Here is a 14,826-nt window from a genome sequence, read left to right on the forward strand (position 1 = left end):
CATCCTCAGCCCTGTCCAACAACCACATCAAACTCACCTATGCCTTGTTTCCAAATGTTTTATTTAAACAATAAAACAAATGATCAATTCCGAGATGACACATCCCATGCAACATCAAGCAACCTGACCACCTTATCTTGTGTATTCCTTCTTCTGCAGGTAGCTCCCCTCCTCATAGACTTTCAGGCCAAAAGGGCCCATCATGATAATCTAGTCTGACCTCCTTCACATTGTAGGCCACAGAATCTCACCCACCTACTCCTGTAATAGGCCCGTAACCATTGGCTGAGTTACTGAAGTCTCGAAAACTAACAGCAAACAATTTTTAAGTATATCAGAAACAGGAAGCCGTCCAAACAATAAGTGGGGCCACTGGATGATCAAGGTGCTAAAGGAGCATTCAAGGAAGACAAGGCCATTGCGGAGAAGCTAAATGAATTCTTTTCATCAGTCTTCACTGGAGAGGATTTGAGGGAGATTCCCATACCTGAGATTCTTTTTAGGTGACAAATCTGAGGAAGTGTCCCAGGTTGGGGGGTCAATAGAGGAGGTTTTGGAACAAATTGATCAATTAAACAGCAATAAGTCCCAGGACCAGATGGTATTCACCCAAGAGTTCTGAAGGAACTCAAATGTGAAATTGCAGAACTAATAACTTTGGTATGTAACCTATCGCTTAGATCAGCTTCTGTACCAAATGACTGGAGGATAGCTAATGTGACACCAATGTTTAAAAAAGGCTCCAGAGGTGATCCTGGCAATTACAGGACGATAAGCCTCATTTCAGTACCAGGCAAATTGGTTGAAACTATAGTTAAGAACAGAATTATCAGACACACAGATGAACATGATTTGTTGGGGAAAACTCAACACAGCTTTTATAAAGGGAAATCATGCCTCACCAATCCATTAGAATTCTTTGAGGAGGTCAGCAAACATGCCGACGAGGGTGATCCAGTGGATACAATGTACTTGGACTTTCAGAATGCCTTTGACAAGGTCCCTCACCAAAGGCTCTAAAGCAAACTAAGCTGTCATGGGATAAGAGGGAAGGTCCTCTTTTGGATCAGCAACTGCTTTAAAAAAAACAAGACATAAAGGGTAGGAATAAATGATCACTTTTCAGAATGGAGAGAGGTAAATAGCGGTGTCTTCCAGAGATCTGTGCTGAGACGACCAGTGCTGATCACCATCTTCATAAATAATTTGGAAGAAGGGATAAACTGTAGGGTGGCAAAGCTTGCAGATGATCCAAATCCAAACTCAGGATAGTTGTGTCTAAACCAGACTGCGAAGAGTTACAAAGATCTCACAAAGCTGGGTGACTGGGCAACACAATGGCAGATGAAATTCAGTGTTGATAAATGCAAAGTAAGAAAGTAATTGGAAAGTATAATCTCAACTATATAGACTAAATGAGGGGGTCTAAATTAGCTGTTATCACTCAAGAAGGCATTGTGGGATAGGCCTCTGAAATCATCGGCTCAATGTGCAGCGGCAGTCAAAAAACCTAACAAAATGTTAGGAACCATTAGGAAATGGGTAGCTAATAAGACGGTAAACATTATAATGCCATTATATAAATCCATTGTACGCCCACACCTTGAGTACTGTATGCAGTTCTGGTTGCCCCATCTCAAAAAAGATAGATTAGAAATGGAAAAGGTACAGAGAAAGGCAACAAAAATTATTAAGGATATCGAACAGCTTCCGTATGAGGAGAGATTAAAAAGTCTGGGTCTTTTCAGCTTGGAAAAGAGATGACTGAGGAGGAATATGATAGAGGTCCTTAAAATCATGAATAGTGTAGAGAAAGTGAATAAGGAAGTGTTATTTACCCCTTCACATAGCAAAAGAACTAGGGGTTACCCAAGGAAATAAATAGGCAGCAGATTTAAAACAAACAAAATAAAGTACTACTTCACACAACGCACAGTCAACCTGTGGAACTTGTTGCCAGGGAAGTTGTGAAGGCCAAAATTATAACTCGATTCAAAAAAGAATTAGATAAATTCATGAAGGATAGATCCATCAATGGCTATTAGCCAAGATGGTCAGGGATGCAACTCCACCCTTTGGGTGTCCCTAAGCCTCCGACTGCCAGATGCTGGGGCTGGACGAGAGGGGATGGATCACTCGATGACTGCCCTGTTCTGTTCATTCCCTTTGAAGCATCTGGCATTGGCCACCATTGGAAGACAGGATAATGGAGTAGATGAACTATTGGTTTGACCCAGTATGGCTGTTTATGTTTTTAAGTCCTCAAATCTTGATTTAAATACTTCAAGATACAGAGACTATACCATTTACTCTAGTTCAAACCAGCAAGTGACCCAAACCCCACATTGAAGAGGAAGGCGAAAAACCTCAAGGGTCTCCACCAATCTGACTTTGGGAAAATTCCTTTTTCACTCCAAATACAGTGATCAGTTAGACCCTGAGCATGTGGGTCAGACCCACCAGCTGACCACCTAGGAAAGAATTCTCTATAGTAACCTCAGAGCCCACTCCATCTAGTGTCCCATCTCTGCCATTGAAGATATTCGCTAATACCAGTCATGGTTGGCCATACATCATTGTAGGCAACCTCATCATACCATTCCCTTCATAAATTTATCAAACTCAGTCTTGAAACAAGTTAGGGTTTTGGGCCACATTCCCCCTTGGGAAGACTGCTCCAGAACTTCACTTCTCTGATGGTTAGAAACCTTCACCTCAAGCCTAAACTTGTTGATGGCCAGTTCATATCTATTTGTTCTTGTCCCAACAATTGTCCCTTAGTTTAACTCCTCTCACTCCCTGATGTATTTACAGAGAGCAATCCTTTCATAAATCTTCATAACAATGAATAGCAATAGGAGCACAGCACTTGTGAAAATCTGTCCATTTATTTAGGTACTTGAGTACGGATTACGGATTACGGCACTAACTTTAGGCATCTATTTCATTAAAACTATGGCCCTCAGCTTTATATAGGAGTTTTCATTAATGAAAATAGTACTAAATTTTTGGCTGGGATTTTCAAAGAAGCCTAAAGGATATTTGCCCAAATCCCATTGAATGTAGGTGCTTAACTCTCTCAGGCTCCTTTGTTAGCCTTGATCCTACCCTACAACACAGTAGCCACCCTATAATACAGGCTGTAAAATATGTCACTTCTGGAAGACTAGCATCCCAGATTAGGTTTTTGTAATTTTAAGGCCAGTGGGTATAATAACAGTCTTTGAAACTCTCTCTGCCACCCCACCAGGCACTTGCCAAACTGCTGTAGTATCAATTTTCCCATGTCATCATCACTGATCTCAAAGCTGACTTGACTTCACAGATAGGAGTTGATTCAGTTTTAATACTACCTTACTCCTGAGCTTCTTGTAAGCAGAGAATGCCAATCCTGTCTATTGAATAGCAATGTAGATTCAAAACAAAACAAAAACAAAACAAAACAAAACAAAAACAGGCAATTTAATTAAAGACACTAAACTTAGCCCACTGAGCAGATTTATATTCCAGTAGCAAACCAGATTAAAAAAATAATTCTAGACAAGATCAAACCATCTCAGATACAGAGAATTTTAACAGAGTGACACAACTCAGTTTTTGCATATGAACACAGCATCCTGACTATGCACGAGGTGAACACTACTAGGAGCATAATCATGACATGTGCTACGTGCCGACACAGGGAAGTATGGGGTCACAAGGGCCCCCTCTTATTGCCACACCTGGCTACGTATATCATAGCATCAGGGAGAGGGGGCAGCCTCTATGGAGTTGATACTACCCCCTTCCAACCTAGGTGAATGGGCCCAGACTGAGTCTTTGCTCCATGGCTCCCAATGTGCTGGCCTGCGCAGCTGAGCTAGCATGCCAGTGCAAGTAATCTGCAATGAATTTTGGGCTGGCACAGATTACTTTTCCCTTGGAGCAAGGCAGGAATAAGGCAACAGATTGTGACTCTCCAAGTCACAGTACAGACCGTAGTCCGCTCCTGGGACTGGAAAACTATGTGCTGTCCTTTACTCAGAGCTGGTGGCAAACCCACAAACTAGCCCTAAATTCGGGGAAGGACGTATTGTATTACCTTGATGTTCTACACTTAGTGTACATTTATAGTGCACTACCCTTTCTAGAAAGTCATTGTTATTACATGGAACTCCTGTGTAGTCCTTCATACAAATTTTTTTCTCCAAGACAAAGCAAGTATTTCTAATATCTAAATGATGTGTTTTATAAAGAGAGCTCAGCTAGTTGTACGTGCACAGAATTGCAAGTCAGAAGCTCCCATGTTCTAATCCTGATTTGGACACAGATTTCCTCTGTGGCTTTGGGCAAATCATTTAACACCTCTTCTTTCATTTCCCCATCTGCAAGTGGAGGATCAGGATACTTATAGACTTTAGAGAAGAGTTGTGAAGATTGAAATTTATAAAGTCCTTTGAAGATGAAAGGCTCTACTTAAGCGGTAAGTACTACCATTATTTTTAATTGGGGCATTTTTGGATTGTAAATTTAGAAATAAAGATAGAAAAATTGAGATTCCACAAGAAAAAATAACCCAAAATGCAAATATTCAGTGGGAGGCGGAACACTGAGAAGTAGTAACAGTGAAGGGACCCAAGTGGACAGCAAATCACACAAGGTTTAGCAATGTGGCAACAGCCAGCGAAATAGGCCAATGCCAGATTCTCTCTCTCTCTAAATCATGTATTGTCACATCAACCCCTACTTGGGACGGAGGGTGTGCCTCTGTTCTCTGTGAAGTTGCGTACATAGAGGCATCACATGATACAGCAGGGCCGGCTTTAGGGCGATTCACCCGATTCCCTCGAATCGGGCCCCGCACTCCTAAGAGGGCCGTGCAACATCCCTAAGGGCCCTCTACTGACGTGCTGCCGAAGGCGCCGGCAGCCAATCGAGCTGCCGCCCAAGACAGCGGCGGGACTTCAGCGGCAGCTCAATCGCTGCCGCGGAAGAAAGACCATCCGCCGACGTGCCGTCAAAGGCACCGGCAGCCAATTGAGCTGCCGTCGAAGTGCCGCTGCTGTCTTCAGCTCTTTCGAATTGGGCTCCGCAGTGCCTAACGCTGGCCCTGGTAGGGAGGAGTTTCTTCCCATATGTCTAACGCCAGGTATATGCTAATGAGTTAGGTTGACCCAGCTACGTCGCTCAGGGTTGTAAAAGATCCCCACCCATGAGCAGCACAGTTAAGCAGACTTAACCCCTGGTGTAGACATTACTAGGTTGATGGAAGAACCCCTCCCGTTGCCGTAGCGAGTGTCTACACTGAAGTCCTACAGCGGCGCAGCTGTGCCACTTTAGCAGCTTAAGTGTAAACCTAGCTTCACTCAAAAGCCCTTCGAAGTTTACAGAAAAACTCCCAAGGACTTCAGTGGATTAGGATCAGGGTCTTTCTGGATATGGTGCAACCATTCCCAGCACTTCCAGTAATGGTATGGGCCCACGCCTGCCAGTGTGACCCCCACCCCTGCCAGTGTGACCTTGCCTGCATTCTGTGTGTGAAGTCGCGCTGCAGGAGGACACCATTTTGAAGAATGCACCACCATGATCCCACTGGAGTGACTGCATGGATGCCATTTTGAAGAACGCGCTGCTCCGAGCCCCACCAGTGTGACATCACGGGCACGGTGCATATGATGTCCAACTGGTGGCGGCAGAGTAGAGCACTCTTCATTGGTATCTCCCATCCGTGATCCAATACCACACAGGGAATCATAGAAAAAGAGGACTGTCAGGCTTAAAACCGGACAAATGGCCTGCCTAACCACACCTGAAACAGTGAAAAAGATCTAAAAGCGGGAGAATGTTCAGAAAAGAACTGCAAAAATTACTAAGGAGGAGGATAGGGGCTGGAAGGATTGAGGAAACATTTTAAGCAGCAGATATGCATACAGTAGTTTGATTACTTATTTGAACCCCATGTAGTGAGAGTAGTTAGGATATTAACTAGGAATTACTGTCTGAAATATAGGAAGGAAAAATCCAGACTGAATATCAAGGAAAACTTCCCAACAATCAGCTCTACTATTAGATTAGAAGTCTCCCCCAAAGGAAGCTGTGGAAACTATCGCTTGGCACATTTAAGGATAGAATGGATAATGTGGTAGAAAACACTGTCCTGCACTGGCAAGAGAATGGGACCTCGATCCTAGCAGGGATCTCTGGGTACTACTGCAATAGAAATATTAAACACAGTAATTATAATTCTATAAAGTAGCTCCTATTAAAGGGTTTTGTACAAACACTTCTGAGTCCTGTGAATCATTGATCTTAGCAAGCTATGACTTGAGTCTCGGTTCTTCCTTACCTAAGGATGTTCTGCCGAACCAATTCAAATTTTGGAATGTTCTCGTAATGTATGATGTCAGTGTGAAGTGGTGGTTCAGACAGCAAATAAGGCCTTGTAAGGGATGGATGCATAAGAGTATACCCTAAAAAGAACAAAAAATTTGTTCAGTACAAGTGTTGGTTCAGTATGTAATAAGCAGAGAAAGAACATAAAAACAAGTACACTGACTACATGTATGAAAGTCCTCCAATTTACTTAAGAAACTACCCTAACAGTAACCATACCATCACATCATAAAGCAGTTTAGTGACAACAGAATTTTAAGAACTTGGTAAATTAACTCAAACAAAAAATGACTAAAATGACCATAGCATAAAAAGTGAAAAAACTTACAATATAAACAAATTTACTTGCAAAAGCCATAGTTTTGGCTTTCTGGCCTACAACTGTGAAAACAATCTATTTCATAGCAACATTTTTATATCAATAAAACCCCTGTATAATAAACGCAAACCATAAATCTGCTTATATACCCTATCTGTCCAACAATTACTGTTAGACAGAACTACTTAAACAACTGACACACAATCTGTTGAGAAACGGCACTGTTCACTTTACCATTCTACTTATAAATAAGGAGCAGAATAAGGAGTTGGTTTTCTACAATCTAATTTCACCAAACAGGAAGATAATGTATTTATGTATCTGAACCACAAAATCACCTTTATTGTCTATGAGAAATGTGTAGGAAGCCAAAGAATCTTGATAATAGGTCACATCCTCCAAGATATACGCCAGGTTAACATCCACTCCCACAATCCCAAGCAGCATGTTTCCAAAGTAACAAGGTTTACTTACAGTCATTATCAGACCTTGAGATAAAAGGAAGAGCACAGAAAGCATTAGCAATAATGAACTTGCCAGTTAATTAACATAAAGTATGTTCTTCACCAGTTCCGTGCTAAATAGAAAAGAGGGGATGTTAACTTGTGTAACCAGGTGACAAAAACATCCTTTTGTCCAGCATATTCAATTTTCAAAAAGTTGCTGCCGTACCATGTAGGAGTATTTTCAAAAGCTAAAATTAAAGACTTAGCAAGTAGGCCCCGATTAAACTCCCAATGATGTCAAAAGACTCCCACAGGTTTCAATGGGTGTTTGATCAAGTCCATATGTAGGCTTCCCTTCGTAAGTCACAGTTCTGAGAATTTGTATGTATAATTCAATATTCAGTTCAAATTGAATATGTATAATTCAGCCCTCTGTAAAAGTTAAGGCAATTTTAACCCATTTGTTGCAATTGTTTCCCTAGGACAACGTGACATGGTGACCCAGTGAAGTACCAGTAGTAGTATTATGATCATCTGATTCAAGAAATGCTTTCAGTGATAGATGTCAAACAATGGTAATGCTTGAAGCCCATGATTAAATAACAGCGTTAAAGACAACAGAAGCTCTACCTGCTTTGACATCTCTTACTGACAGCCCTTCTGGAGTCAGAATATAGAACTGCTGCTAGCATTTAACAGTAGAAATGTGGGAGTCGGGGCTTGGTGACAGGATGGAAGGCTGAGAAGTGGAGGTTTAGGAAGTAAGTGAATTATGCTACAACAGTTGTATTCCCCTTCTTCCATCCCCATATTAGCCACTTTTTACCTTTCTGGTGGTGAGTTAAAGTGGTACATTGAATATAACATAAGTTATTAAAACACACAGTGCATTTTACATTTTGTTTCTTCATCGGCACACAGTCAGATGCCTTAGGGACAAGAATGTGAATTAATATAAAAAGGACCTAGATTCTCTTTTTTTTTTCTTATAGTATTTTTCTTAAGGTCTGTATTTTTACTTCCTCCCCATGCAGCTATAAAAATGTTAACAAGAATAAAAAAATCTTACTCGTAAAATATGAATTGGGATGAATTTTGCTCATCTGATTATATATGCAGTATGTCAGCCTCTTCTTCTCAACTAAATCCCAACACCGCCATTTTACTGGGTATTATAACCAAAAGCATTACAATGATTTTTAGAAATGCCTGAGGTAAAAATGTAGCAGTCCATTTCTGTCTTACTTTCTGTGTCATGGCCATATGTAAACTCACTCACCCCTTTAATATAAAACAGATATCAAATTCATCTCCATAAATGAGGTTTTTTAAAAAAATAAAAAAAACCATGCACACTCCTAATTATGTAAGCCAAATCTATTCAATTGTACCATTTATAATCCTTATCTTGTACAACTTCTCCACTATGCTTGGATGTGGATGTGTGAGAGATGAGTGGCAATGCATCACGCAGAGTGATAAGAAAAGAGAAAACTAGGCTATCATTCTGCATGAGAGAAGCATGTCCAGGAGCAATCTCAGAACACAGGGAGGACTTCAGACTCTCAAGATCAGATGGCAAATAAGGACAACCTGCCTTAGAGGTCTGGAAACCCTGCTGAGCCATACTCCTTAACCCCTCCTCCAGAACATCACACACAAGAAAATGGAAAGCAATGTACAGAGAAATGCAGGAGTTGTTAAGCTTATTAACTCTAATAGTTAGTAATTACCAGGGGCGGCTCTATGTTTTTTGCCGCCCCAAGCACGGCAGTCAGGCCGCCTTTGGCGGCGTTTCTGCAGGAGGTCCGCCCCGGTCCCGCGGATTCAGTGGCAGTTCTGTGGGTGATCTGCCGGTCCCGCACCAGCATACCCGCTGCCGAATTGCCGCCAAAACTGCGGGACCGGCGAACCTCCCGCAGAAACGCCGCCGACAGCAGCCTGACTGCTGCCCTCACAGCAACCGGCAGGCCGCCCCCTGCAGCTTGCCGCCCCTGGTAATTACATAGCACCTTAAATCTTCAAAGCACTGGGAAAACACTAATGCCATTCCCAACTCCCCTGTAAAATAGAGTTTTTTCCTCCTCACTTTACAGAAACATGAGCAGAGGCAGAGAAGCATCGCTTTATAGGCTAGTACTCTGTCTCACAATGACATTCATGCCAATGCAAGAGCCTATATTAAAGACCCTCCAAGTCCCAACTCCTCCCATAAGCATGTGAAAGGGGCCACATGTGGAACACCGGAGCCTTTGCATCCCTATGCACTTTTTATGAGGGCTCTGTGCTGGACTGGTTGCATGTTTCTTGCGATCCTAGGCAAATATTTAGACATGACATCATCCCCTCATCTTCTGCATAGTTCCATCTGATTTCTCTATTGCAACCAAGTAAAATAAAACATGTGAACATTAGGGTTTATACAGGGTTTAAGCAACAGGTCAGATTCACGTCCACGACTGCGCTATATCAGCACAAAGTGGTCTGTAACTGGTGGATCTGGGCAACGTATTTGGGGAAACACTCCATTGATGTACAGCCATCATAGAGACTCCGATTTCATCCTACTCCTGGCCCCCAGGCAAACATGGTGTAGTAACCACGATGTTGCTGCTGATTTTTGGCTTCCGGAATGGCCATTCATGCCAGGCTTCAGGCGGCCCTGTCTTGTGCTGAGGACAACCACATTCCTACGTCTTTTTTGAGCACAGCTTAATCAGAACAGAGAATCTGGTCAAATGTTTAGCAGTTCCACCTGATATGTGGGGTCCTTCCCTAACCCTGTATGACTGCTGGAACCTCCTGGAGTCCTACGCTTCCAAACCTGGGAAGGTGTTGGGTAAAGAGTCCAGAGCAGCTGCTACGCGGGGAAGGAAGGAAAAGAAGGAAATGTCCAGCAGGAACAACCCCTCATGAAGTTGTGTGCATGACTACAGTATCTGAGGAAGGAAGGGGGTTTTTGGCCTCTGACAGGAATGCCACTTCCTCCATTATGCTGTCCTATGTACCCATGGTCTGCTCAGGGGGCAACACCAGCTCTGAATGGGCCAACTGGAGTGCAGGGGCGGCCGTGGCTGCCATTTCAGCCTGGAACCATGCACCCACAAGCCCAGAGGAGTTTCCTGCACAAATCCAAATGACTGACGCTGTATCAGTATGCCCCTGAGAGACAATTTCACCCTTCAATCTACATCCATTAAATGTTACATTACCCACACTTTCCATAAACAGGCCCCGCTGGGTGTAAAACTTTACATGTAATCCCTGCATGAAGGACTTAATTTTACACATCCCTTAGGGACAAACCTAAAAGCACCACCTTATCTGTTGGCTAGAAACCTGGGGACGGGCTGGTAGGCAGGCAGACGGAAGCCTAACCTCTCGTTTTACCTGCTCAATTTCAGATTTTCTAAGCACTTACCATCTCCCATTTCATCTGAGAAGGGCAGACTGAAGACTGCCTCATCAATCATTCGGTTGGGGAGGTTTGTATAAAATCGACCCACTGTGGTTTCCAAGTTACTGAGCTGGTTCAAGACCATCATACTCCCCTTGATCACAGGTAAGGCAGTTCGATCAGGCACTCCATACTTCACTGAGTTCTGTTCTGCCAGATCTCGGAGAAATGCCAGTTCTTTTAAGCCTGTCACTCCCTCTGAAAAAGAGATATTGCCAGGATAAGGGAGCAGAAAGTAAGAAATTTATTTTCAGTTGAGTCTCCTACATCTTACTCCAAATTAAAACTACAGTACAGTACGTACTTTGTGTTGCCAACTCATGCAGTTAGTCTGAACATGGTGAATGCCTATTTAAGTGGAAGTGTGGAGTACTGTTTAGTGACTAATACTGGTTGGGTGAATTATAATGTAGGTATAATCAGTCACTACAGGATTTAAAAGGTGTCCACTCAGACAATGTTCCACTGTACAGAAACTCAAGATGGTTAGAATCATAGAATAGAATCATAGAATATCAGAGTTGGAAGGGACCTCAAGAGGTCATCTAGTCCAACCCCCTGCTCAAAGCAGGACCAATTCCCAGCTAAATCATCCCAGCCAGGGCTTTGTCAAGCCGGGCCTTAAAAACCTCCAAGGAAGGAGACTCCACCACCTCCCTAGGTAACGCATTCCAGTGTTTCACCACCCTCCTAGTGAAATAGTTTTTCCTGATATCCAACCTGGACCTCCCCCACTGCAACTTGAGACCATTGCTCTTTGTTCTGTCATCTGCCACCACTGAGAACAGCCGAGCTCCATCCTCTTTGGAACCCCCCTTCAGGTAGCTGAAGGCTGCTATCAAATCCCCCCTCATTCTTCTCTTCTGGAGACTAAACAATCCCAGTTCCCTCAGCCTCTCCTCATAAGTCATGTGCTCCAGACCCCTAATCATTTTTGTTGCCCTCCGCTGGACTCTTTCCAATTTTTCCACATCCTTCTTGTAGTGTGGGGCCCAAAACTGGACACAGTATTCCAGATGAGGCCTCACCAATGTCGAATAAAGGGGAACGATCACGTTCCTCGATCTGCTGGCAATGCCCCTACTTATACAGCCCAAAATGCCGTTAGCCTTCTTGGCAACAAGAGCACACTGTTGACTCATATCCAGCTTCTCGTCCACTGTGACCCCTAGGTCCTTTTCTGCAGAACTGCTACCTAGCCATTCGGTCCCTAGTCTGTAGCAGTGCATGGGATTCTTCCGTCCTAAGTGCAGGACTCTGCACTTGTCCTTGTTGAACCTCATCAGGTTTTTTTCGGCCCAATCCTCTAGTTTGTCTAGGTCCCTCTGTATCCGATCCCTACCCTCTAGTGTATCTACCACGCCTCCTAGTTTAGTGTCATCTGCAAACTTGCAGTCCACACCATCCTCCAGATCATTAATAAAGATATTAAACAAAACCGGCCCCAGGACCGACCCTTGGTGCACTCCGCTTGAAACCGGCTGCCAACTAGACATAGAGCCATTGATCACTACCCGTTGAGCCCGACGATCTAGCCAGCTTTCTATCCACCTTACAGTCCATTCATCCAGCCCATACTTCTTTAACTTGGCGGCAAGAATACCGTGGGAGACCGTATCAAAAGCTTTGCTAAAGTCACTATTTCGATATTTTTTACCATTTTTTTTTTAAACAGAGAGCTTTGTGTAACCCATTGTCTCCCACCAGTGGCTAGTCCATGCAGAGATTTATGAATCTGCTATGCGGCCTTGGAGTTAATAGACCTTGTCCTTTAGCTCAAGCAACAGAGTCTCATGCTTTTAGATACAGATCTGCCAGGATTCAGCCCCTGCAGATGACCTAACAAAGGGGATTCTTGAAAGTGGGGACCCAAATGGGAATTTCATCTGCTATACAGCCACACAGTGTGTTAGTGTGGGTTGCATGCACATTCTCCGTGGCCAGGTATAAGCTTCCCTGGATGGGGTGCGTGTACAACCCATGCTAATACGACACTCTACTGCTTTCTGTGCTACAGATATTTTTGAAAAAAGGACTATGATTCCACTGGGTCAGTGTGCGTACCTTTAACTTTATTCTTGGCTTAAGCCCCTGTTCAGCAAAGCACTTAAGCACATGCTTGACTTCAAGCTCAGACTTAAATCCCATCAATATCAATAGGAGCTAAACACATGCTTACGTGTTTGCTGAATTGGGGCCTTAATCGGGAAACTCTTCCAAATTCAGTCTTGGTGTCGGAGGGTGAGGCTCCAGCAAAGTCTATAGTTACACCACGTATTGAATTTGCCCCATGGTGCTTGGCATTCAGCATTTCAGGCAACATATATAAATCAGATCGTTTGAATTTTGGTTTGCAAACATATGACTAAGTAGTTTTATGCCCCAAATAGGAAACTGTTATAATCTGCGGAATGACCTGTAGATTCTAAGGGCCAAAACTCACTTTTCACCCTTTCAAACAAACAGACACAGAATAACACTGCACCGGGTTACTAGAGAATTTTAATCTACCAGAAATTTGGCACACATTTCTTACCGTTCATGAGTGCATAAGTGAGAATCATTACTGAGTTATTGAGGAAACTATTTTCTTCATTGATGACACGGAGAGTAGCCTTTTTATCATCATCTGAAGCATCTTTTGATGTAATCCCAGCTGACAGATAAATTATGACCATATCTGTATCTAATCAGAAATATATATGGCAGACAGTATATTAGATTCCAATTTACTCGAAACATTCAGCAATGCAGTAAAAATCCTTATGTCAGTAAAAGAAGATAAATGTGAAGTTATCAACAACCTTACTTATAAGAGTGGATGAAATGCATGAAAACACTCACTGTGTGGTTGTGAAGGCCTTTATAATTCCCAATGCACTTTCAGTTCCCACAGTTTCAGCTAACAAAGATTCACGAGTTTCAGCTCACACATTCTAACACACTATATAGTTTTCTAGTCCAGACTGTGATTTCTTGGACTAGACAAGTTCTGTCCTGGTCAGAACATGGAAGGGAAACAATCCAGGAACACAGAGTCCTGCAGGAAGTTGTTTTGGTGATTCAGTACAGTGACACTCCTCCCTTGAGAGGGACAGCTTCATCCCACAGGGACAGCCCTGAGCTTTCTCCTAGCTGAGACCTAAGGTGCATGTAGTTACTCAAGGTCCTGTGGCAGGAGTTGGGGTGTTAGCCCCCAATAATAAAATTTCCCTATAGGTAATTACATTTTGCCTACCTTAGATCTCCATGCCATTTTGGCTGGTTGGAGTATTCTTCACTTTTTGTCCAACACTGCTAAATAGTGAAATGTCTGCTATGTCCCACCCCAGGGATGGATGCACTTGAGTGATTCCTATATTTAAAGAGCTCTTGGTGGCTTTCCAGCTAACACAGGAGTTGTGTGGAGGGTTACTGCACTAGTGGCAGTTGTCAGCAGCTGCCTGTAAAAGTAACTCTTACACCTCCCTTTGTACTTTGGCCACAACCTGTCTGTGATAACCCACCATGTCTCCCACCTATTCCCAATACGACCCCATTTATAATAGCATATATTAGCATTTGCTAGATCTGAGCTGTGCTGCTTTTACATTGTTGAAATTTAAATAGGTTCCCCCGTTACTATTTCGTATCCCCCCCAAAACCATAACCCTCTTCCATAGTTACACAAAATGAAAGGAAATGGACACATAAAAGGTCTCTGCATTGAAACTGAAATGGAATATGGGTCATTATTTAAGTAGTGTTACTGAACATTTCATAGCAGATATCATATTAGTAGAGGAGAATCATGTGTCTCACACACACACACTTTACTAATTAGTTGCAGCCATGAAGCTTCTTGTTAAAATTATTAAAGCAAGAATAGAATTTGTCCTTCTATTATCTGGAGAAATATGCATGGGGCTAACTCACAGATTGAATAGTCAGAGAAGGCTCTGTGGCACTCAGTAGCCATCACCCTTATTTATGCTATTCAGTAAAGAAAGGGTCCCTTTCACCCTCTTCAATTTGTAGCTAAGTGGACGTACACTGAACTGTTTTCTGCTTCTCCCCATTTTTCTTTTGCAGAGGAACTCCAGGAGCAACTGGGTGAGTTTGACTCATTTACTGAATGACTCATTTACAGAGCAAACTTTGTGGCCCCTCTATGGTTTGCAAAAGCCCCAACTGCAGCAGGGATGCTCTCATTACGCGGCCTGTGAGTCAGTGAAGAGGAACAAAAGAAATCC

At 42.9% G+C, this 14,826-nt stretch overlaps 1 protein-coding gene across 3 annotated transcripts in view; it reads right to left on the reverse strand.

Moving 5' to 3' along the window:
• The window catches only part of CACHD1 (cache domain containing 1), a 207,610-nt gene that overhangs the window by 46,037 nt on the left and 146,747 nt on the right, over positions 1-14,826 (reverse strand). For all 3 annotated transcript variants that reach the window (XM_054037560.1, XM_054037561.1, XM_054037562.1), the window contains 4 exons: positions 13,131-13,280; positions 10,559-10,792; positions 7,030-7,179; positions 6,326-6,449 (listed from right to left, as the gene is read on the reverse strand). In XM_054037560.1, the coding sequence (XP_053893535.1) occupies positions 6,326-6,449; positions 7,030-7,179; positions 10,559-10,792; positions 13,131-13,280 (658 nt within the window). The remainder of the gene's footprint in view (positions 1-6,325; positions 6,450-7,029; positions 7,180-10,558; positions 10,793-13,130; positions 13,281-14,826) is intronic.

The sequence above is a fragment of the Malaclemys terrapin genome, chromosome 8 (assembly GCF_027887155.1).
Source record: "Malaclemys terrapin pileata isolate rMalTer1 chromosome 8, rMalTer1.hap1, whole genome shotgun sequence".
Classification (NCBI taxonomy): Eukaryota; Metazoa; Chordata; order Testudines; family Emydidae; genus Malaclemys; species Malaclemys terrapin.